General features: G+C 40.3%; 2 protein-coding genes across 2 annotated transcripts; one reads left to right on the forward strand and one right to left on the reverse strand.

The window, feature by feature from the left end:
* Positions 1-4,992: 4,992 nt before the first annotated feature.
* sfrp1b (secreted frizzled-related protein 1b) lies at positions 4,993-11,073 on the reverse strand. The gene is made up of 3 exons (XM_012814347.3): positions 10,356-11,073; positions 8,920-9,000; positions 4,993-5,975 (listed from the first exon to the last, which is right to left on the reverse strand). The coding sequence occupies exons 1-3, from the start codon at positions 10,870-10,872 to the stop codon at positions 5,656-5,658; spliced, it is 918 nt and encodes a 305-aa protein (XP_012669801.1). The 5' UTR covers positions 10,873-11,073; the 3' UTR covers positions 4,993-5,655.
* A 3,974-nt stretch (positions 11,074-15,047) lies between these two features.
* golga7 (golgin A7) lies at positions 15,048-19,899 on the forward strand. The gene is made up of 6 exons (XM_012817076.2): positions 15,048-15,154; positions 16,117-16,242; positions 16,420-16,572; positions 16,942-17,043; positions 18,226-18,293; positions 18,772-19,899. Exons 1-5 carry the CDS (start codon positions 15,146-15,148, stop codon positions 18,268-18,270), a joined length of 435 nt encoding a protein of 144 aa, XP_012672530.1. The 5' UTR covers positions 15,048-15,145; the 3' UTR covers positions 18,271-18,293; positions 18,772-19,899.
* Positions 19,900-19,909: the final 10 nt, after the last annotated feature.

Here is a 19,909-nt window from a genome sequence, read left to right on the forward strand (position 1 = left end):
TGTCTGTTTCTTGGTTTGTTTAGACATGGAACTAGACATCCATATGTTGAATTAAATTGTTAGCAAAATGCATAGTTATAATTACAATATCTTGTGAGACAAATGGTAAATATTCTGTGTTGCACAGTGTTACATCATTAAGTCTTTCAGAAAAGAATGACAGTTACAGGTCCAGATCAGGCTCTAAATGTGCCCTCAGTGAGCATCTTACCAAAACTCATTTTCATTGTAGTGAAGGAAGTGAAATATCTAGATAAATTCAGAGAAGTGTTGTTCCAGAGAATACCAGTAGAGGGGGATTCATACATACTGGTACCTCCATAATGTTTATACAAGGGCTTGGAACAGACACTAGTTCACTCTTTTCTTTTCAAATAAATGGATTTGGTAAAGCACACGAAACAGCAGAGGTTGATGTTTATTTTTTTTCAGACCATAACTGAGCCCTTTAAGGTATGTTGTACAAGCCTGGCTTTCAGACTCCTGAGATGGATTTCTGCTTCTTGATTTCTGTTCCTTTTGGCAGAGCAGAATCATTCCTCCTGGTAGTGAATGAAACGATCCTAGCATTCCAAACCAAAATTCAGTTAAAACCAGATTTTATCATCGGGGACTCAACGGGGCCAAAAAATGAAGCAGAGTAGCGGGAATAAGGAGGAAAGACATAAATTCTTTTGGAAAATTTGTCATCATGGAAAGTAGGATTTCACCCTTGCTAGATTCAACAAATCATGGAGACTAAAATAGACGAGGTAAAAGCCAGAATGCTTTTAGCATTTGTATGGCTTTCACAAAGCATTTGTGTTGTTTAGCGAGCTCACATTAAAGCCAAACATTCTTAAGATTATGACTCACTGTTACAGCGAAACATTACTTGAACATCAGATGAAAACCAAAAAAAAAAAAAAAAAGTCATTACAGCTTTAAATCTGTTCAAGCGTCACCAGGCAGAGGGTCGCCAACCTCCGTTGCACCCCAGTCTTTAATGTGGGATTGCTTTCATGGCATGGAGTCCACAGTGTCAGAGGCTCCAGCTGTCGGATTTACAGTCCGGCCCGGCCATGCCAAGTGTTCTCCAGCTCTCTCCAACCTCACAGTAGGGTTCACTGACATATCTCATGAGTGGCTATGGCAAACCACAGCCAGATCAGTGGGTGTCTGCTGCTGCTGTCCCAGCCAAAAACATGATCTAAGCTTCTCCTCGCTCCCTCGCCAGTCCAATTTTCTTCTGATACAATATAAATTGAGGAAGTGGCCCTGCTGCGTTCACTTAATATATTCATTTCTCCCAAACTCTTGCGGTTTCTCTGCAGGAGATGATGGAGTGACGATAAAGTTGGCTGGCATGTAGAGGCAAAAATAAATAAATAAAGTGGAGTCATAAGAAAAAATGCTTGAGAGTGTTCCAGCTGTTTGGTCAACCATTTTTTAATGTTCTTCTGCAACCACATGCCACCCCACATGCATACCATGATGGATTTAATAAAAATGACTTTTTATTGGGTACTGAAATGAAATGTTAAATAAAACAACATATGGATATGTTGTCAACTCAACACCCCTTGTCTTACTGCCTGGTTTCACGCATTCATAACACATAAGAGTGCACCCTCATAAAACCCTCCTCTGACCACCAGTGAGAGATGCAGAGGTGGATGTGACAGAGAGCAGATAGAGGCCTGAGTCATCCTCCAAGCCCAACAGACGGCAAGCGATCCACGCCTGTTGATATGAACAGATCCTGGCACCGACAACTGTTCTCTTCATCTCGCACTCTTGTACTGTCATCGGGGATACGTGTACTTGCAAGCACAGTCAGCAGAACGCCTTGTCTTTGTCGTTCCTCTTATCGACTTGTGTGCAAACGTATCTGTACTATGTCTCTTGTTTCTGTCAGTGATCAACATCACTGTTAAATACTGGAGGAGCATGTCGAGAGGGCCTCAAACTTGCCATGTCAGATCTGCAGTCCTCACTTGGAAGAGCACTTATAACTCAGCTGGCTGTGGACACATCCTGTGAGACCATCACATTATTTATGGACGCTTAAGGAGAGCTGGAGGCTGAGAAGTTAGGCACTCTCACTCATCACAGACAGAAAGTATGCAGAGGCAACGCCAACAGCTGGCCCTCATAATCAGCCCATGCTGTCTGGCAATCAGTGATAGCCTCATATTGACACTGCTAAACTATTGACTTAAAGCAAGCATTGTGGAGTTTTGGTCTAAAACTATCAATCTACCTAAAAAGCATGCAAAACCTTGCAAACACCCCACCAACAGCCCAGTTGTCACTGATAAAACCTTTCTAACATGCTAACTGACATTTCTTTGGTGACATTATTGGCGATGTCGTGCTTTGAAGACTTTACTAACATTTTTGTTCCGACCCGAACAACAAAACTACCTGGAATAAACTGGCATTTGCTTTTGTGCAAGTTCTACTTACAGATAAGACCATTTATGAACATATTCAGGTTTAATTAGTGCTTGAAAATGGTTAATTCCTGCTAATTGAGTACAGCTGAAACAATGTTGGACTGCTTTACTTTAATTGAAAGACTACTGTGAATAGCATTTCAAAGTTTCATCAGAGGAATAACTATAACCCGCGGCCATGTTTAGAAGTGTATTTCTGAAGTTCATCCTTTCTGTTTTAATGGCAGTGCTCGGTAAGAAGTCTGCTGACGCTGAGTCCAACCTCACAAACAAGCGTGTACAAGCACACAGTATGTCTCGTTGTTTCTCCTCCCTAACCACCTAACCATTCAGTGAAAATAATCTCACTCCTTATGTCAACACCACCGCTGTTATTTTGATGCTATCTCTTGAAGTAAGCATGTAAACGGGACCGGGGCCAAAGAAAATGCCACGTTGATGATAAAAGTGATAGCAGTGTCCCGTTTCTAATCAGTCTCACAAGCCCTGCTTACAGTAGCATGTAATCCTCCTATCCTCATTTAATGACCGAGCACATTCCTGGCTTTATAAACAATGTTTCAGACTGGTAATACTGAAAGTGGAAGAACCCAATCAGGTTAAGTTTCTACCATCTTTGAAAGTAATTCTCTCAAATCTAGTGTCAGCTCTGCCAAGGTAGGCTACATGCAGGTATGCACAGGTCACAGTCGTCATGGCTACCATCCAAAAGTAAAGTACCCTTGTCCAAGATGGAGCCAGAGTTCATGAATCTGACAAGCCTGTCAATGGGTGTTTTCTTAGCTACACTGATAGGTCCCAGTCAGCCGCAACAGTCAGCCATGCATACTCCACATTTTCACAAACAGACCATCACGCCACAACCGCATTTGGTTGTTTTGAAATGATGAAAAGGGTGACAACTAGAGAAATATTTATTTCACTCTTAAAAGCCCAAACCATAAGTTTCAGGCCATGTACATCCACTGCTGTGCTGTGTGGTTCTGAGTATAAACTTTACAAACCTCTCCTCTACATCTAGTCATCGGCAATTATCAGCGGATCTCTGCACTTTCACCTCGCCATCTTCCGGTGGCTTCGATAAGATCTTTTTAGAGTTAATTTGCATTGTACTGCACAGTAACCATGGATATTTATTTACATATATTTTCTAATTCCATGGGTGTAGCACACCCAGAAGTGTTTGACACCATAGATGTTCTGACATCATAGCTGTCTTGCCTCACCATGCTATCTCAATTGTACTCTCTTGTCACAGCGTCCTGACAGGTCCTGAACATGGAGGGACTATTGCACAATAGGCTTAGCTGAACCGCGCAATGATGCAAAATTACAGTACATCTGCTTGTAATCCTACAAGGCCAAACAAGCCATGTGCTTTGAGAGAGGTTTCTCTGGAACATGAGCTCAGCTGAAGACCTTTTTTTTTTTTTAGCAATTTCTACAATTACTCTTAACTATGTGATGTTCGATCCCAATGTACTTGTGCTTAAGCTCAGATGTCTGCACAATAAGAGCCATACACTAATGCTGGATCATTAATCCTCCAAAAACACGCACTGATACTTAAGCCCACTGGGGCTGCCCACATAAAATATAACAGCCCTGTGCAAGGTGAAGTTAGTCATGACCAAAATGGCGGGTCTTAAGCAGCCTGGGGTGTGAGGGAAAATTCCATCCTCTCGCCTCATCCAAAACAAATAATGAGATCTGCAGTCTCTGTACACAAGATGCCAGTACTCCAAGAGCTTTCGGTCACAAACAGCATGCGCACACGGTTGAAACGCCAGGCTCACAGTCTTGACTGTGCTCCAGGCATTTCTTACTCACAGCTCAATCTTGGGGCATTTCACATCACTGTTGACAAGACAAAAGCACCGCAGATGCTCGTGAGACCATCGATCTGGCAGGAAACTGGAAGGAACGTGCGGGCCTGACAGCTCAATTTGGGGTGTCATTTGGGGTGTCTCAGTGGCTCGCTTCAGACTGGGTGGAAACACAATGTTTGTCATTAAATGATTGAGAATATTTTGGTGTCACCCGCGGAGCCCCAGTGATTTGGGAAATCGTTCCAGCATGCCCTCTGACCGTGTGAACATTTTAATAACAGTTAGAGACCATTTTTTTCAATTAAATCTTGATGTCATACTTGAACACAGTGTGGACAGGCTCATCTTTGTGTGAACCGAGTTAACTTTGCATTCCCATCCTCTATCCATCTGGCGGCAGCTATGCCAGATAACTGTCTGAGTGTCACGCTAACACACCTTCAGGCTCCTCAGGGGTTTCACTTGCCATTTGCTCGACTCATTACTTGAAGTACTCCTTACACTTATGTGATGCTCCAGCTTGTTCCAAACACCTCGTTAAAGGCCTTCTGCTAGCTTGGAGCGGGGAATATTTCAATAGCTAGACTTCTTTTTGAATGCACTACTTTTTCAGCGATCACAAGCACAGAGACAATCGAGGACCACATATCCCCTGGGAACATAACAAATATGAGAAGGGGTGGGTGTGTTCTGGAAATAACAACACATTTGGTGGGTCACTGGCGTTTGTGTGGTAACTCAACTCCATATTTTTAATGAAACTGAATGGGCATCTGAAACAAATGAGGAATCTCCGTCATACACTGCATTACCACAAGAGCGAGGGTAAATGGACACACAGACCTCCAGTCAGTGAGGGACTGGTTAAAAACAGCTGTTCAAACAAATACATGACCAGATGGCGAATATACCCAGGAGATTAAAAGCATTTTGTACTAAAAATATGTAAACTGTATAGAAGTATGTAAATACTGAGGTCATTTGATATTATATTGTTTACAGATTTAAATGAACCATATCATGCCATTGTTTTATAGATTAAATGAGTGTACGATGAAATTGACTTGATAAATGAACAAAACATTGCTATGATATATGAATATTCACACTTCCAACATAATTTATGACTATATATATATCAGTATATACTGTGACTCATCCATTACCAGTGTTAACGTGAAACAACATCTGCAACATTTTTTGTACTAAGATACAACACAATCCACTTGGGCAAATGAGTGAAATAAAACCCTGATGAAATCAATACACTGTATATTAATGTGAATTCAACCATACATCTTTATGTGTATAATAAAACAAACTATTAAAAAAGCAAACTAGTTTGCTCCGTTTCTCAAAGTAATGGTGCAAGATATGACACTACACCATTAGAAGACGGCTTCAAAAGCGGGGCACTTGTGGCTTTTCAGTTTCTTCAAGGCCTTCCTGAACTTGCCAGATTTGTCCCATTTGTGGATGCCGGTCAGGAGGTACTGTTTGCCTACTTTGCGACCCATAATCAAGTAGTTGGTCCCCAGGTTGTCCAGCTGCTGGCAAGGACAGTCTGCTCCATTCTTCAGGATCAGCACAAGCTTTTTCAAGTCGTTCTTGTTAAAATTGCCAAGCTTCACAATCTTCTTCCTCTTCTGTAGAATTACTTTTCGGTCTGCATTCTCCTTTTTCACCTCCTTAATCTTGGTCTTAATGGCTAAAACAGAACAATAAAATCTTGAAACAGCTTAAACATAGCAAAGATATATGACAATGATACTTGTAATAAACTGTAATCCTTATCATCAACACCACCAAAGGGAAGGCCAGGCAGAAGAAAGACCAAAAAGTCATGAAAATGCCTTTGAAGACTAATTCTAAATCTATAAATATTAGAAAACCAGTCATCATCCAAGAAGCCCTTGGAAACCAGATTGTAGTTTGTGGCTAAAGTTTTGGCAACAATAAATGCCTCATTTACGGTCCTACGGCTTTACACAACACTTGAAAGGTGTGTTTTCTTTTCAGTCTGTAATTCCTTAATGTACGCCACGAATTGGAGCACGGCTCAGCTGCTTTTGATAAATGCATTTTATGTTCCAAGGCGCTTTTCCCCTGGTTTATGTTTTTCAGATGCTGTTCTCTGTTAATTGTGTCAAGTGAAGACATGTGATGCACTCCACTACTGTCCACTGGGGTTTGTGAGGATAAGATTCTTGGGCGAGTTTCAAAAATCCTAAACGCTGTTCCAGAATGGTGCTCAGGACAAGGGGCCATACTATCACTCTCAATATTTCGCCATATATACGCACACCCTGCTTATGGGTTTGCAAACAATACGGCTGCATGTTGTGACACTTTGAAGAGAAACAGCGGAGGCCCACACACTCACTCGTGCTCCAAGCCCTGGCTGTGCAGAGGAGGCTTCTCCAAAGCTCTAATATACTCATGTAAAACTAAACACACAGACCGCTATGCATACAAGAGTGTGTAATATACTGGGTACAAACAGACTATTTGGAAAGGTTAAAAATGTAATTTGCTCATTCTAGACTATTCAAGGAATCCTTGTCGGTAAATTACAAAATTAGGCCCTATAATGTTAGGGCTATGTAGCACGTTCCAAAGACCAGTTCAGTCCGTTGAGATTTTGATGATTGTTTAAGTGCTACTAGTTGTTCCATTTCTCCCCTACACACACTGTGTTTATGCCTTTTATTTTGCACCAACTAGCAGGCGTGCTGTTGAAACAGCCTTGGCATACATTTCTAGTGCTGTCAACATGATTTTGACAGGTTTCCATGTTTCATGAGCAAACCAACCATGCCTCAATCTGTTCTAGGGGAATAAAATGTATTAATTATTCACCACTTGTCTCTTGAAACCTTTTTTAACAGCAGTATAAGAGTGAAAATAACATAAAACTTTGAATGGTCTCTGACATCTGCAATCACTTCAACCAACAGTTAAATCAACAAGTAGACAACAATGATCTCCTATTGATTGTTGAGCAATGCTGGTACCATGCTGAAAGTTGTGGCTTAAATCACTCTCTGGTGGTTGGCAAAAGGTCCTTGCAGTGTTTGTGTTTTATGATGTACAATAAAAGGTCCCATGAAACTGTTGCCATCAGCAACCATAGCTAAACTTCCTGAATTTGACAAGCTTCAGAGATTTAAAAGAAGGGACTGATTATGACGAAGTATCAACAACATCAATGTGTCCTGATTACAGGCAGCACAAGAAGAGAATAGTTCTGGGTTTGGAGGGCACAAAAATGTAGAAATTTCCCATCGACAAAAAAAAACAGCAGAGAGATCATTCACCGAGCCCATTCTGTAGTTATGGCAAAGCAAGAAGTAATCTATTTACTGTGAAGGAAAAAAAAGAAAGAAATGAGAAGAGAAGAGAAGTGGTTCCCGGTGGTTTGGCCGATTGCATTGCATTTGAAAAAACCACCAGCAGCAAGATGACAAAAAGAAGGTCCTCAAAAATAAACAGAGCTAGCCACACTCTGGCCCTTGTTTACTCCGGCACTCTCCCCACTCACACATTGTTGCACTTCAGCAGCACACATGTCAGCTGCTGGATTCACATTGTCAGTGAGGATGTGTATTACTAACATGTGCTAGAATCCTGGCACAATATTGCAATATTACACAAGACAACACAACAAGATTATTATTGAAAGCAAATGTTAAAAAGCCATAAACTTGGCAATCTGTGCGACTCATCACGATAGGATGCTGTTGACGGGATTTTGATAAGTGAAGGTATTACTGACCATATGACCGAGTTCTTCCATTGTGGTCAATGCCAAATCTGATGAAATTAATATCTCTGAAGTGGCTGAAGCTTCTCCAGCTTATTTTGTGAATGACTAACATTTGATTATTGTTGCTGAGAGACCATTTCCCTCGCAGTCCCATTTTCTGGTATCTGTTTTCAAGCCAGCTGTTTTTGTTCCTCTTAACTACTGTGTTAAAGATGTCACTTGTGCACACAATCAGTCAGAGTTCTCCAGCACACATATTTTCCAAATCTGTGTTTTCCTGATTTATTGTGTGCAGTCTATACAATGCACATTGACTTGCATCACGGCCCACACTGCTGATGTTTGTCTTTTTGTTGAAACTCAATTAAAAACCCACAACACACAAGCTCCAAAACATTTCATACGCTTGACAGTAAGACCTTCCAGACTTGTGTAGTGGAACATGCCTCAGAGAAGGCTTCATGTTTGGTCTTTTTATATTGTGCAATACACACACTCTTTACGTATTCTGCTTTGCATGGCTCTCAAAATATTGTTATTTTTCTTTTGGTCGTAATTCATTTAATAGATGTGATGCCTAGGCCCAGTGTGTGTGGACTCTTTATAGAGATGTCTTATTCAGCAGCCTGAATACTGTCTTTGCCTTAGATCTGGAGATCTTCTGGAGTTGTTTTGCTAATGTGGGAACACTATTTATTGCTGATCAATTACTGTGTAATTACAGTACTACTGCTCAGTCCAAATATTTGTCTAATTAGTTTGACAGATCTCAAAATTGAACACAGCGCAAGTTCTACTCAAGGAATGTGACAATGTGGGTCACGTTAAAATAATATAAACCATTCCTGACAACACATAATAACATATATATCACAAGTGTCCTCACCAAATTCACTAGCACACATATGCTCCAGTACAGCATCTATGCTCTGCTCATTATCACATGGTGGGCATACAGGAGAGGGGCCTGCAAAACAGACATGAACCACAATTAACACACAAATACAAAATACATTCAACCCTTTCTCCAAACACAAAGTTAACTCTAGACACGTGGAGTATAGTAGTGCATCCATGTAAATAGTTTTTTACGCATCAGTGTAAAATAAACATGATCAAGATTTATGGCTTATACTATCAAAACACCCCACCACGAATACTCATATACACATAAAACATAATTGCAGCAGTTAACAGTGACAGGCTCAAAAGAAATCATTAATCACTGTCAGCATTGTGTGGTGGAAATTGCAAAATCCTGGCAGGAAATCTGCGTGGGGGTGGGGTGGACAGATCTTAGTTCCTTAGTTAGGATGAAATCAGACACACAACTGGCTATTCCAAAACGTATTTTGAAAACACATTCATTTTAACACCAGTCAACCTTGAGACACATTTCTCAAAACTACAATCAGTTAAAAATTACACATAACTTTTACACATAAAGTTCCTGGCGATGACTCCTGAAAGAGATTTAAACTTTCAAAGTGATACAGTGAAGCACTGCTCATTTGAAAGACATGCTAAAAGGGCACACGGAAGTACTAAATGCATATTTACAGATGTGTGTGACATTTAAAATGAAATGAGTAATTGAGGGTGCATTTTTAAACTGCCTACAACAACATATCTAGATGCACTCGATCACCTGTGGAGTTTAGTCCACAAGTCCGAGATTCAGAGTCGATTAAATGTTTGTCTTACTTGGCTTTAGTGGCATACCATATGTGTTTTCATGTTTAAATGAGGATTTCCTGTCACGAAAAATAGCTTGGTCTGCAGCTGAAGGCCCAAACAGGACCATTTTGAGAGAGGTCCACCGTTACTTTTGGAACAGATCCAGCACACAAGGGTAATTACACCTGAAACATTCCTGTACAGATATCCCATTTATAGGATGAGACCTCTTCAAAGCACTGGTACACAACAGTGGTGTGTTGCACTGGTCCACTTTATTTGGATCAAAACTCATGTTTTTAGGAATATGCATAGGAATTCATTACCCTCAGCAAATGTGCTTACAACATTGTTAAGCCTGGCATAATTCCATGTTGTGTAACTGCCTTTTACAGTTGGTTTATCTTAAAAAATAACTTTTTGAACGTTTTTGAGTCCCTGTTGGAACAACATATTTTTTTTTAGGTCTTATTCAATTAGTTACTGGCAGTTTCTCTTATATTTTTTGTATCGGTTATGCTACTACCCAGCTCCTATGATGTCACTGAACAATTCGCATGTGAAACTGAATAACTGTAATTAAGATAATCGTTTACATATACCACATTAGAAAAAACCGTGTAAAACTGGCCTAAACATACTTACCAGAAATAGGTGACTCTGAGGTACTGGTTACATTCATGGCAATACACACATCACCCACGGGGAATTTGCTGCAGGTAAGCATCTCGGGCCAGGGAAAGCCAAACGACTCCATGATGGGAGTGCAACCGTCACGGACCGCCTCGCACAGCCAGCGGCACGGGAACACGGGTCGGTCCATGCATACCGGGGCAAAGAGGGAGCAGAGGAACACCTGGGTACCCGGATGGCAAGCCTTATGAACCAGTGGCACCCAGCTGCCAGCTTGTTGCTTGATCTCGGCCATGCTCTCGTGCTCCAATAAGTTGGGCAACAGCATCTGTTGGTAGCCTACATTGTGGCATAGTCTAAGTTCCTCTGGAATGTCAATACACTGCTGGGCTTTACCGTAGCTGTGTCCCCCGTTCCAGCTCAGGTACTCGTATTCGGATGCCTCACACACAGCAACGACTAAGACCAGACTAAGAGTCCAAATCGGTGAGGAAATTCTCCAGAAGCTCGCCCCGGAAAAGTTTTCCATTGTTTCGTAGATCAACAGGATCTATGCAACGACAAAGCAACAAATCCGTTCGTGCTCGATGAGAGACGACTTCAACTTCCCTGACGCGCTGCTGGTGCTCGGACAAGATAAGCAGACTTCCTCCTCCTAGCCAGTGATTTTGCGCTGAACTGAGTGGTGACACTGCCTGCCCAGCGCATTTAGCTGTCCTGGCCAATGGAAGAGCATAGATGTCTCAGTGCGCTCAAATTGCTCAATAGCGGGTGGACTCCCAGTGCAAAGTGGATCCTGCATTACATTTACTCCAAAAAAGGAAATCACATTTGTCAAGAATAATTTGGGTAACTAGAAAGCATATACTGCATGTTTAAAGTGTTTTGTGTCTAAGAGATTTTTAGAGAGGTAGGAGAAAGGAGGGACGCCAAGTGTAACAAACATTTTTTTGTAAACAGAATGCATTCTGTGCTACGAAACGCAGTAATCAATTATTTATTTGTTATTAATTACTTTGTCCATAAAGTGAGAAGTGCATTCAGCCTTTTGTCCACAAAATGAAAAGCACAACAAACAATTTGGTGAAGGGCATTCGTTTTCTGTGTACGAAAGAATGTGCTCTCTTCAATATTTTTTGGACACAATGCTAAGGCGTTTGTGTATTTCCTGGACAAAACGCATTAAGATGGATTTTAATTTATGCATTTCTAGTGCAGAAAGCATTCTGCTTAGGTCTGTTACACATGGAGCCCCATACTTTTGCACATTTAGAATCACAGTTTGAGCATTCAATGTAATGTTGTTGGTTATAGACTATGCAATATGCAAAATAACATTTGATGTTACATTGGTTATAGAACAAGAAATAGGTCAAACATAGTAGACATTTATCCTGTATTTCAACGGTGTGCAGGGGTTAGTTTTATTATATGGTATAACTTAGTGAGTCTGTCTCAGTGAAACGACACAGTGGGTTGTCTGAAGCTCCCCTGCCAAAAGCAGTCCTCAGCAGTCCTCCTGTCAGGCCCTGTGTTGCGTGTTGTGTGTCTAGTCTCTAATAAAACTGTCCGTTCGAAATGAGAAATAAGCGACAGGAGGACCTCCACTGGAACCACAACTGGAAAATAAATGATATGAAGAACACATGTTGCATGACATGCTCTCCATATCTCCTCCAAACAGTGATCACTCACACAAAAGCTTGTTGAGTAGATTTGTGTTTCCATGAAATCCACGATTTCTGTCAATCTTTTCAGTTCAGTTTGTCTGGTATTCTGCTACTGCTGTGCTGCCATTTCACAAATATAGTGAAACAATGAATGTACTTTCAATAAATCCAGGAACCCATGCATTCCAGGAGGAATGTAAGATTATGGTCAAACTTCTCTTCTGTGTGGTCATGCAGCAGTGTGTGCGCAGAAATATATTTCTTCATCCTCTCAAATGTATTCAATTGTGTTCTGTGTCACTTTGATAGGAGTATTTCTGATCTCAATCTAATGCAACATTGAAACAGTGCTTGCTGTGAAACGTGTGGGTTCCTGTGGCTTGGCCATGAGTTTGATGCAGATGGTAGATTGACCCACAACAATGCAGTTGGGAGCTCATATTCTCACAGTAACTCCCGCCCCCTCTCCCTCTCTCTCTCTCTCTCTCTCTCTCTCTCTCTCTCTCGCCCACCAGAATAAGCCACAAGAAACACATCCTATTTCCACTTCAGAGAACTGTATATGTTCTACGATAGTGCTTATGGAAACTATACCTGCTGTGTGCACTAGGGGTCCATGCTCCTCTGGTCTGAGCCTTATGAGCTGATGGTTAGTTTGGCCTAACACTTTCATTGCAGAATGTTCTGCCCAATGCCTCTATTTAAACCTATGACAGCTAATAATGACATAAGCCAGAGAAATGTTATTTGTTTTAATGTACAAGAAAGGGAATATAGTGAGAGCAAGACATTCTCTTTGGTAGGTCTTTCACTGAATACTTCATTAATAAATATATGAAGAGGTTTTTCCTCAAACTCTTGAGGATTTCTGCCTATATGTTTAATTTGATGAAAGGGTGCAGATGTTTTTGGGAAGGCGCCCAGATGCTGTGTAGGACCACTATGAAACGATAAAAAATAAAGTAAAATGAAGATCTGCAACAACAGCCCCCGGAGGTCACATGCATAGTGATACTAGATCAATAAGGCATGAGCAGGGTCATAAATGAAAGTTTTAATTTCAGGTGCGAACACCAGTCTGTATAGAATGCACAGATAAAGGAGTAGTCCTTGATTCAGCACCCAAGGTTGACTATAAGAGTTTTCTGCCAAAAAAAAAAGTGGAAAATTGTTTGAATCTTGTCAGATCTAAGAGTTCTTACAAACACAAAGAAAGAAGGGCGTGGAGAATTATGAGGATTTTTGTGCTGGAGGAATTTGGATCCATGGTATGCATGAAGCTGCATATCAGAGACTACAAAACAATATCAATTGAACCGCAGCAAAAGCAACAACTAATACATCCCTGAGTTGGATGAAATGCACTAGGCCATAAAGATGTTTTGTGTTAAGAAAATTGCTTGAAGATGGGCAAGGGAACAAACACTAACCATTAATTTTCATCATGCACCATTGTGATTCAAACAGACCATGAAGATGTGAAAGTACAGTTCAATATGTGTGGTTCATTTTTCAAGCCAAATATGAAGAATACAAAGTGTTCGTTTTAGATAGGAAACTCAGCTGTAATTTACGCACTTGAATGTAAATAGCAAACTAAATCGCAAAGAACAAAAGTAATGTTTAGGTGCCCCATGCTTGAAGATTTATAGAGTGCCTTTAACACTTCTTTATTCTTGCTTTTTTTTTTTTAAAGGTAAAGTCCTGAAAATGAGTTTGCTTCAATAACTTGAATACAGAGAATGTTGCTTTGAATTACTTCATTGAATACTGCTGTGTCTGCACTGCACTGTTAGCATCCATAATTGATTGTGTTAGGCAATGTAGTCAATATTGTCCTAAGGCTTTATTCTCTACTGTCCCTACATGACCCACAATCATATCAAACATCTTTCCTGAAATATGAAGGTGCATTCTGATAACTGAAAATTTGATAAGCAGATACAAGACATGGACACCACAACACTTTGACGGCTATTGACTAATTTATAGATGGTGACATACATTAATATGGGACAGTGAGGTGAATTCAACATTTTTTAAAAAAGAGAAGGGAAGTCTGTTGAACACACTTGTGTGAACAGTACACAGGCTTTAACTTGGCTGTTGACTTTGGACCTAATTAGAAAGGATTCGTGCAGTGGGATAAATTCCTCTTTTATTCCTTGTGGAGGTCTACGGCCCACATTTGGAGCTCCATCAGTTGGGATGAACTGAAACCTTGGGGACTACTAATGAGCACCATTTGGTTTTCTCATTAGGAACACATGTGAGTGAGCAGAGAGGCAATGCACCATTACAGCAGTGCTCAAACCTAACTGAACTGATGGATTTGTTCATAGTCCATACAACTACAGCTCCATTAATTTCAACCACTTGGGCTCTGCATTGCGTATGGTTCACTGTACACTGTCATAAATCATATCTGCCAAAACTGCTGTATGTAATGGGAAATATATGATTGTGTGCCAGTGGTTATCTGAGAGCAGCCATTGTCATCAACATTCTGAAAACTATATGTATTTACCATAATAAAGATCATTCCTCAAGAGGTCAGGCCATTTTAATTTAGTATGCAATATAATATCTCTGGAACAAATCCGAGGGCTTTTTCCCTTTTTCAGATCTTGACTCAATGATGTGGACACCCGTAGCCTGCAGAGCTTAAACTAAACAGTCATAAACTAAAGAGAAAACTAAACTAAAGGGGAAAACATCACTGTTATGCAACAAAACCTCATTATTTTAGGGAATATTTAGATCATACAGATTTTAGAAAGGCTACTCGATCACCTTCATGCAGTGGAATGCTGCATTGACAGGCCCACAATTCAAATTAAGTAATAATAGGTAGGCTATTAGAATTTTGGGCGCATACCGCTTTTTGTAGTAAAATGTACACACATTAATATAAAACAAAATGTGAATGTGGTTAAACTGGCTAATATAATATTAAATATATAATACTAATAATTATAGTATATTAGATAGATTGTCTAATAATATTATTCATGTATTATTCATGTTTCAGCCTGTATTGTCGCCTACCTCCAGGGAAGCTTTATTACGAAAATATTGTTTCTACCCGGACGTTTTACATGTAGTCCTACAGCTAGGAGGAAGACGTCTACCATGGCGGAGGTAAAGCGATTAAACTGTATAAATATAGCTATGTTTACCGTACCTAGTTGCATTTTTATATTTTAAAACAATAGTTGTTCGCTGTGTAGTTCATACTGCCACTTACGGTTGACAACTTTTTGGCTTCGAGATCTCTCCTGGAAATGAAGCTAACTTTAACGTTAGCTAACTATCGTATATCAATAACGTTAGCTATCGCTAGGTGTCCTGTGTAACGTTAGCGGATCAGCTAGTTGGCTCACTTTAACCAGTTATCGTTGACCTGTTGGCATTTACTGGTTGATCAGACTTACGTGGGTGGTTAATTAACTACCTGTTTTGTAATATGTAGTGTCCGGTGCATAAGAAATCTGTTAGGGTGGGGGCATTACGATTGTATTTAGGTGGGGTTTACATTTTAGCTAATAGTAAATCGGAGCAAGCTATCGCTAGCTAGCTAATGCTGCATTATTTGGGAGATGATAAACAATCTAGTCCTTCCTGATAGTTAGTGAACGTAAGCAAGTTAATGTTTGATGTGAATAAAATATGAGTAACGACAACCTCTTCGACGGACTGTTCTAAGTCAGCAGATTGGTTTGAATGCGTTATCTTGTTAAGTGACATTAATGTGTATTACAAGATGTGTTGTTTAACTAACGCTTGACAAGTAAATTACAGTTATTGTTACTCAGTCGTCATCTAGCGAAAACATTTATCGGTGACGTATGTAATTGTGCGGTTTGGATTAGAATATTTTTCATTCAATTCAATTGTATTTATATAGGGCCAAAACAATACAATTGTCTCAAAGGGCTTTACAGTGCCAGGGCCTGAACCCTTTTGACTTAACGTCAGCACTTATTGGGGTCAGACATATTAATTGCTAGCCACACTGTTTCTTAATTCAAAATAGCATTCCTACATATACAACAATGAAACACTATACGATACCTATACGGTGTGTTGCTTCCTCTATCCAGACGCACAGCTTGCAGGATCTGCGGCAACAAGCAGCTATCGCCTCCAAAGTGTTTGTTCAGAGAGATTACACTTCAGGCACAATATGCAAGTTCCAGACCAAGTTTCCATCCGAGCTCGAGACCAGGGTATGTTTTTCACTTAACACATTGAATATGTACAATTTTATAAAATGTTGGTTTGACTGCTCCTCGGTCAATTGTCATTTAAAATAGTTTTCAGTGCTCTGTGTCAATGATTATGTTAATGATGTAAACGTGTCCTAAACCTCTGCTGTGAATGTGCTGGCTTCTCTCCTCTCTCAGATTGATAAGCAACAATTCGAGGAGACCGTCCAGACTCTCAACAACCTCTATGCTGAGGCTGAGAAGCTGGGTGGCAAGTCCTATCTGGAGGGGTGTTTGGCCTGCCTCACAGCCTACACTATTTTCCTCTGCATGGAGACCCATTATGAGAAGGTAAAGTAACTCTTCCTGCTACACCACCAAACTAATATATTCTTGAATACTTAATTACATCATGTGATTGTCATCTGATGAACAATTTTGTTAGTGTTCCTCACATTGTTTTGAACTCTATACATTTACATTTAGTCATTTAGCAGACGCTTTTGTCCAAAGCGACGTACTAATGTACTCTAACTGTGTTTTTAATAACATTAACATTTTGGTTAGACTTGTTCATGTCTATGTTTGACTGAATGATTAAACCATCATTTGACAAGCAATATTCAGTAAGCAAAAATGGTTAAATAAATATACTCAGGGAACCATATGTTGTGGTGTAATGCTGTTCCTTCACATGGTGTATTTGTTATGCTTCCCCAGGTGCTGAAAAAGATAGCCAAGTACATCCAAGAACAGAATGAGAAGGTCTTTGCACCACTGGGATTGCTCCTCACTGACCCCATTGAGAGAGGACTCCGGGTCGTATCCTTTTCTCACAGAGCTTCCGGAGTGACAACAGCATTCCAGCATAGTAGAAGTTCAATGGCCAGTGCTTTATGTAGCATATTGCCATTTTATGTTGTGGTCCTACCTCAGTTAATGCACCTCACCCAAGCTGGCAGCAATGGTCAGTCCGTGAACAAAAACAAAACAAAGTGAAAGACTACAACTGTATGAGCATGTGAGACAGAAAACATTCAGACAGTATCAGAAAACATTTAGACAGTATCAGACCATGGACTGGCTTGAGCCTCAAATACTCCATCAGCATAGTCAACGCCCTCTCCCGTGTCATACCACTGAGCACCGATTTGGTTGCTCCTTGATTCACCATGGAAAGCTAGCAAGCAAACAAAGGTTTGCTGTGCATTGTTTCATAGTAGTGGATCACTCCTCCCTCTGACATTCTTGTTGGGAGAAATGCTGCAGCATTTACTAGCATGCATAAAAAGAAGGAGAACCAGACTCTCCCAGTTGCAGTTTATGAATTAAAGGCCCGGCTCTGTAAAAGGGAGACAAACACAATGTCTCAGACCGAGCCGTAAACAGTCCCAGCCAATCAACACGATGCTTCAGGAGCACAGAAGGGAAGGGTGTGATTTGATTGGCTGTTGAGCTCAAACGTCAACCTTTCGTGAAACCCAAATCACAGACTGCATCTTTAATCAAGATTTGTTTTCTATTTGTAAATCACAGAGCATTCCACCCACACTTGAATCCCCTAAATTGAGTTTTCTAGTGGCCAAAATAGTGTTGAGGAGCCCTTTGAAATGGAGTCAAATGTCTTGTGAAACTAATCATGGAATGTGAACTGTCAGAGATGCTTACTGCTGAGTTTCAGTGCAAGGCCATGTCCTTTCTCCCGTTGACAAATAGGGGGAAAAAGGGACCATGACGGAACAGTGATGATTTCTAGAGATAATTTCCTATGCTGGCACATTAACCTGCTAAGGAATGTCTATGTCCTGTTTCACTTGTTGAGCAAGTCAGTGATAAAATGTCTTTGCACTCCTGACAGTAAGTCTAAAAAGAGCCCCCACCTTTTACAGCTGAGCCCAGAACAGTACATGGACCCTGGTGGCTAAAGTATGGTGGGTGGTGGAGTGTGTATATGAATTGAATTGTTATGGCGTTTCTTGCTATCTTTAACTCACTCATCACCAGGTTGAAATCACTATCTATGAGGACAGAAGCATTGGCTCCAGATAAAAGAAAAAGAAAAATCACCAAAGGTATACAAGGTCCTAGACACTGTTTTCTCCTTGTTGCAGTACAACCACTAGGTCAGATTCTGTAATACTTCTACCGCAATCACAAAGAATAATTCTTCTGAGATCATTGTTGGGCCTGTCACACACACTTATCCAGTCTTGGAGGAACGGACGTGTTTGAGGATCAGGAAGTAGGTCATTATTTTTATATTTCCTGTATCCTCAGAAGTGGTTTGGAATGTCTGCGTCTTGGATTTATATGGCCTTCACATTTCATTTGTTCGGAAACATGCTAGTAATTAAATATGGACATGTCGTAGCCGTTTTCGCCTCCATTGTGAGAAGAGAACTGTGTTTAGCTGGCTACTGAGGGTTCCGTTTAGTAAGCTACATTAGCAGCAAGTAAATGGTAGTCAGAAGCTATTATTCTTGTAAGGATATCTATTTTGTTTTAAGATTTCGAATGTATAATAGGTTTTCTCCTTTTATTTTCTTCTAGTCACCCTGGAGTACATCACTTTGGTTGGCCTTCTGACTCTTCAGGCCTGGCTCCTGACCCCCCTCTCAACACAAACTCTATGGTCCAGTCTTTCTCCCTCCTGTATACTTTTTCTCTTGTGAAATCTGGACTTTTCTTTCCACGCGGGAGGCAAATGATAATGTATTCTGGAAGTGACTTAAGTACTCTCTGACCACCGCCCCTCCTTTTATTTACACGTTGATATACATGATGAACGTTTTGTATTTGTACAATGATGTATTCAAAATTTACTTTGAAGTTGCAAAATGTTTTTGTGCCATGTTTTTATTTTTACTTCGATATAGTTTATCCCAGACCCCCACACTCCCCACCCCTCCTCACATGCTGTGTACGTACTTGTCTGGAGCAGAAATTCCATATTGAGTGCGCTCCCCTTATTCCTCACAGGGCAGTACCAGCCTCCGAGGTGTGATTGTTCGTCTTCAGAGTAACTTAATTCTGGAAAACAAGTAAATTATCTTATGTGAAATTGCCAGAATGTGTAAAATGTTCTTTAATATGTATCTGCATAATCTGTACACATTTATAGTGACCTGACAGGTCCTTGCTGTGCACGTACCTGGCTGTACAGTAAACACACAGTAGCTGGTAGCCATTGTCATTGACTCTTGAATGATGTTGTTTATCTTTATCATTCAGTGCAGTTAAGAGTTCTCTCCCAACATGAGCTTATAGTGATCCTCATCTGCTCCTAAAACCCATGACAATATGTTTTGGCACGTATGTTCCACACACTCAGCATCACAACGGGAAGACTCTTTGACCTGTGACCTGTGTTATGGAATGACATTCTTACTACCCGTGCCCTTAGTGTGGTCCTTTCTCTATCATGAATAGTGTTCCACAAAAGCACCATTAAAACCTTAAAGTATCCATTACTTTTAGTGTCTCTCATTTGATTTATGACCGCTATTAATTTGCTTTTTTGTCTTTTTTTTCCCCTCATTTGTTATTTTGCTTTTTTTTTTCTCTGCAATTGTGTCCTGTATCATAACAAACATGTCTTTTCTGAGAAAATATTCTCAACACAATTATTTAAACCATGGATCTGTAATGTATCATAATAAACAGAATGTTTTCTTGAAATAGGAGGACT

The sequence above is a fragment of the Clupea harengus genome, chromosome 12 (assembly GCF_900700415.2).
Source record: "Clupea harengus chromosome 12, Ch_v2.0.2, whole genome shotgun sequence".
NCBI lineage: Eukaryota > Metazoa > Chordata > Actinopteri > Clupeiformes > Clupeidae > Clupea > Clupea harengus.

Excerpts from the sequence above, each read along its gene's own strand:
- sfrp1b (XM_012814347.3), bottom strand. The coding sequence starts at position 10,872 with ATGGAAAACTTTTCCGGGGCGAGCTTCTGGAGAATTTCCTCACCGATT. Across the intron at positions 9,001-10,355 it reads CTCAGAGTCACCTATTTCTG|GCCCCTCTCCTGTATGCCCA; the intron begins GTAAGTATGTTT and ends TCTGTTTTGCAG. Across the intron at positions 5,976-8,919 it reads TATGTGTGCTAGTGAATTTG|CCATTAAGACCAAGATTAAG; the intron begins GTGAGGACACTT and ends GTTCTGTTTTAG.
- golga7 (XM_012817076.2), top strand. Across the intron at positions 16,573-16,941 it reads TGGAGACCCATTATGAGAAG|GTGCTGAAAAAGATAGCCAA; the intron begins GTAAAGTAACTC and ends ATGCTTCCCCAG. Across the intron at positions 17,044-18,225 it reads TTGAGAGAGGACTCCGGGTC|GTTGAAATCACTATCTATGA; the intron begins GTATCCTTTTCT and ends ACTCATCACCAG.